A 1806-nucleotide genomic window follows, 5' to 3' on the forward strand; every position below is an offset into this window, starting at 1 on the left:
GCCAGTAGCTCACGCGCCCGTTGGCGCCCGCGTCCGCGTCCCGCGCGCGCACGCGCAGCACCGCCGCGCCCGCCGCGTTGTTCTCCGCCACGTAGGCGCTGTAGGCGGCTTCCTCGAACACCGGCGCGTTGTCGTTCACGTCCGACACGGCCAGCGCCAGCGCCGCGCGGCTGCAGAGYGCCGGGCTGCCCCGGTCGCTGGCGAGCACCGTCACGTTGTGCTCGGCCGCCCGCTCCCTGTCCAGCGCGCTCGCCGTCACCACCTTGTAGGAGCTGCCCGACGACGCCACGATCGCGAACGGCGACTCGCCCTCCAGCTCGCACCGCACCTTCCCGTTGTCGCCAGAGTCCSSGTCKYGCACSTTSASGASSGCCACGACGGTGCCGGGCGGCGAGTCCTCGGGCACCGGGCTCGACACCGACAACGTCGTGATCTCGGGCGCGTTGTCGTTCTCGTCTGTGATCTCTACGTGCACCTKGCAGTGACCGCGGAGCCCGCCGCCGTCCCTCGCTTCCACTCCGAACGTGTACTCATGCCTCTCCTCGAAATCCAGAGTCCCTTCATTTCGGATGGCGCCGCTGTCGCTGTCTATGCTGAAGACAGCGCGGACAGCCTCCGGCACGTTGCTGAAGGCGTACGACACTCGGCCGTTGGAGCCCGCGTCCGCATCCGTGGCTCGCACCTGCAGCACCAGCGACCCCGCCGGCAGSTTCTCCCGCACTCGCGCCTCGTAGGCGCTTTTGCTGAACACGGGCGCGTTGTCATTGGCGTCTGTCACGCTGATGCGAAGCTGCACAGTCCCCGACCTCGCTGGAGCCCCGCCGTCCACCGCCGTCAGCACCATCTGAAAGGAGCTCTGCTTCTCGCGATCCAAAGCTGCTTCTAGCACCAGCTCGGGCTGCCKSYTKCCAYYYGGSSTCTCCGCCACTGCCAGCGAGAAGGACGGGTTTTGAGTGAGCTGGTAGCTGAGCAGCGAGTTGCTTCCCACATCCGGATCTTGCGCCATCTCCAGCGGAAATCGCGCACCAGGAACAGTCCATTCACCGATCTCCAGATCGAGAGCAGCCTTGCTGAAGACCGGCGAGTTGTCGTTGATGTCCTGGATGGCCACGTCGACGTGGAAAACGTTGAGCGGGTTCTGCACCACCGCCTCGAAGCTGACCGAGCAGGACGCAGAGTCGCCGCACATCTCCTCCCGGTCCAGCCTCTCGCTCACGTACAGATGCCCGTTCTCCGCGCTCACGGCGAAGTAGTGCTTCTCCGAGCTGATCCGCAGCTGCCGTGCCGGCAGCTCTGACGGGCTGAGCCCCAGGTCCCGCGCCAGCGGCCCCACCACAGAGCCGCTGCCCGTTTCCTCGGCAATCGCGTAGCGCAGCCGCTCCGGCGCCGCCCGGCAGCCCGACGACAGCAGCCAAGCGCACAGCAGCACTGCCCCGGCTCCCATCGAGCTTTGCCTTCCGCTGTGCCGGCTTTCCATTTTCAGCAGTCCGCGCTGCGCTCCGTCCTCCCGCCCCTTCCGTTCCTTCCGTGCCCGTCCGGCACTCGCGGGCACCGCAGCGCGGGGCGGCGATCCCGGGGCCGCCTCGGCCGCTGCTGATCTCCGCCAATCTGCTTCGTGCTCTCCCTTCTCTCCGCGGAGAGTCCTGCACCGCGCCTGCGCTGTCTACTCGCAAAATGTCCTCTAGCAAGGTAAGAACTGCAGGGGAGACGAGAATCGTCTTGTCGACCGCTCGCCGCCTCTCCCGCCGGCCGCTCGGTCGTTCTCGCCCTCCCAGCGGGTGTTTCTGCCTGTGCCGGTCCCCGCCC

General features: G+C 67.7%; 1 protein-coding gene across 1 annotated transcript in view; it reads right to left on the reverse strand.

Moving 5' to 3' along the window:
- LOC112965980 (protocadherin gamma-B5-like) overlaps positions 1 to 1444 on the reverse strand; it is a 3131-nt gene extending 1687 nt beyond the window's left edge. The window contains exon 1 of the mRNA XM_026065563.1: positions 3 to 1444. Coding sequence (XP_025921348.1) covers positions 3 to 1444 — 1442 coding nt within the window. The remainder of the gene's footprint in view (positions 1 to 2) is intronic.
- Positions 1445 to 1806: the final 362 nt, after the last annotated feature.

This window comes from Apteryx rowi, unplaced genomic scaffold (assembly GCF_003343035.1).
Source record: "Apteryx rowi isolate R43461 unplaced genomic scaffold, aptRow1 scaffold_2290, whole genome shotgun sequence".
NCBI classification, from domain to species: Eukaryota; Metazoa; Chordata; class Aves; order Apterygiformes; family Apterygidae; genus Apteryx; species Apteryx rowi.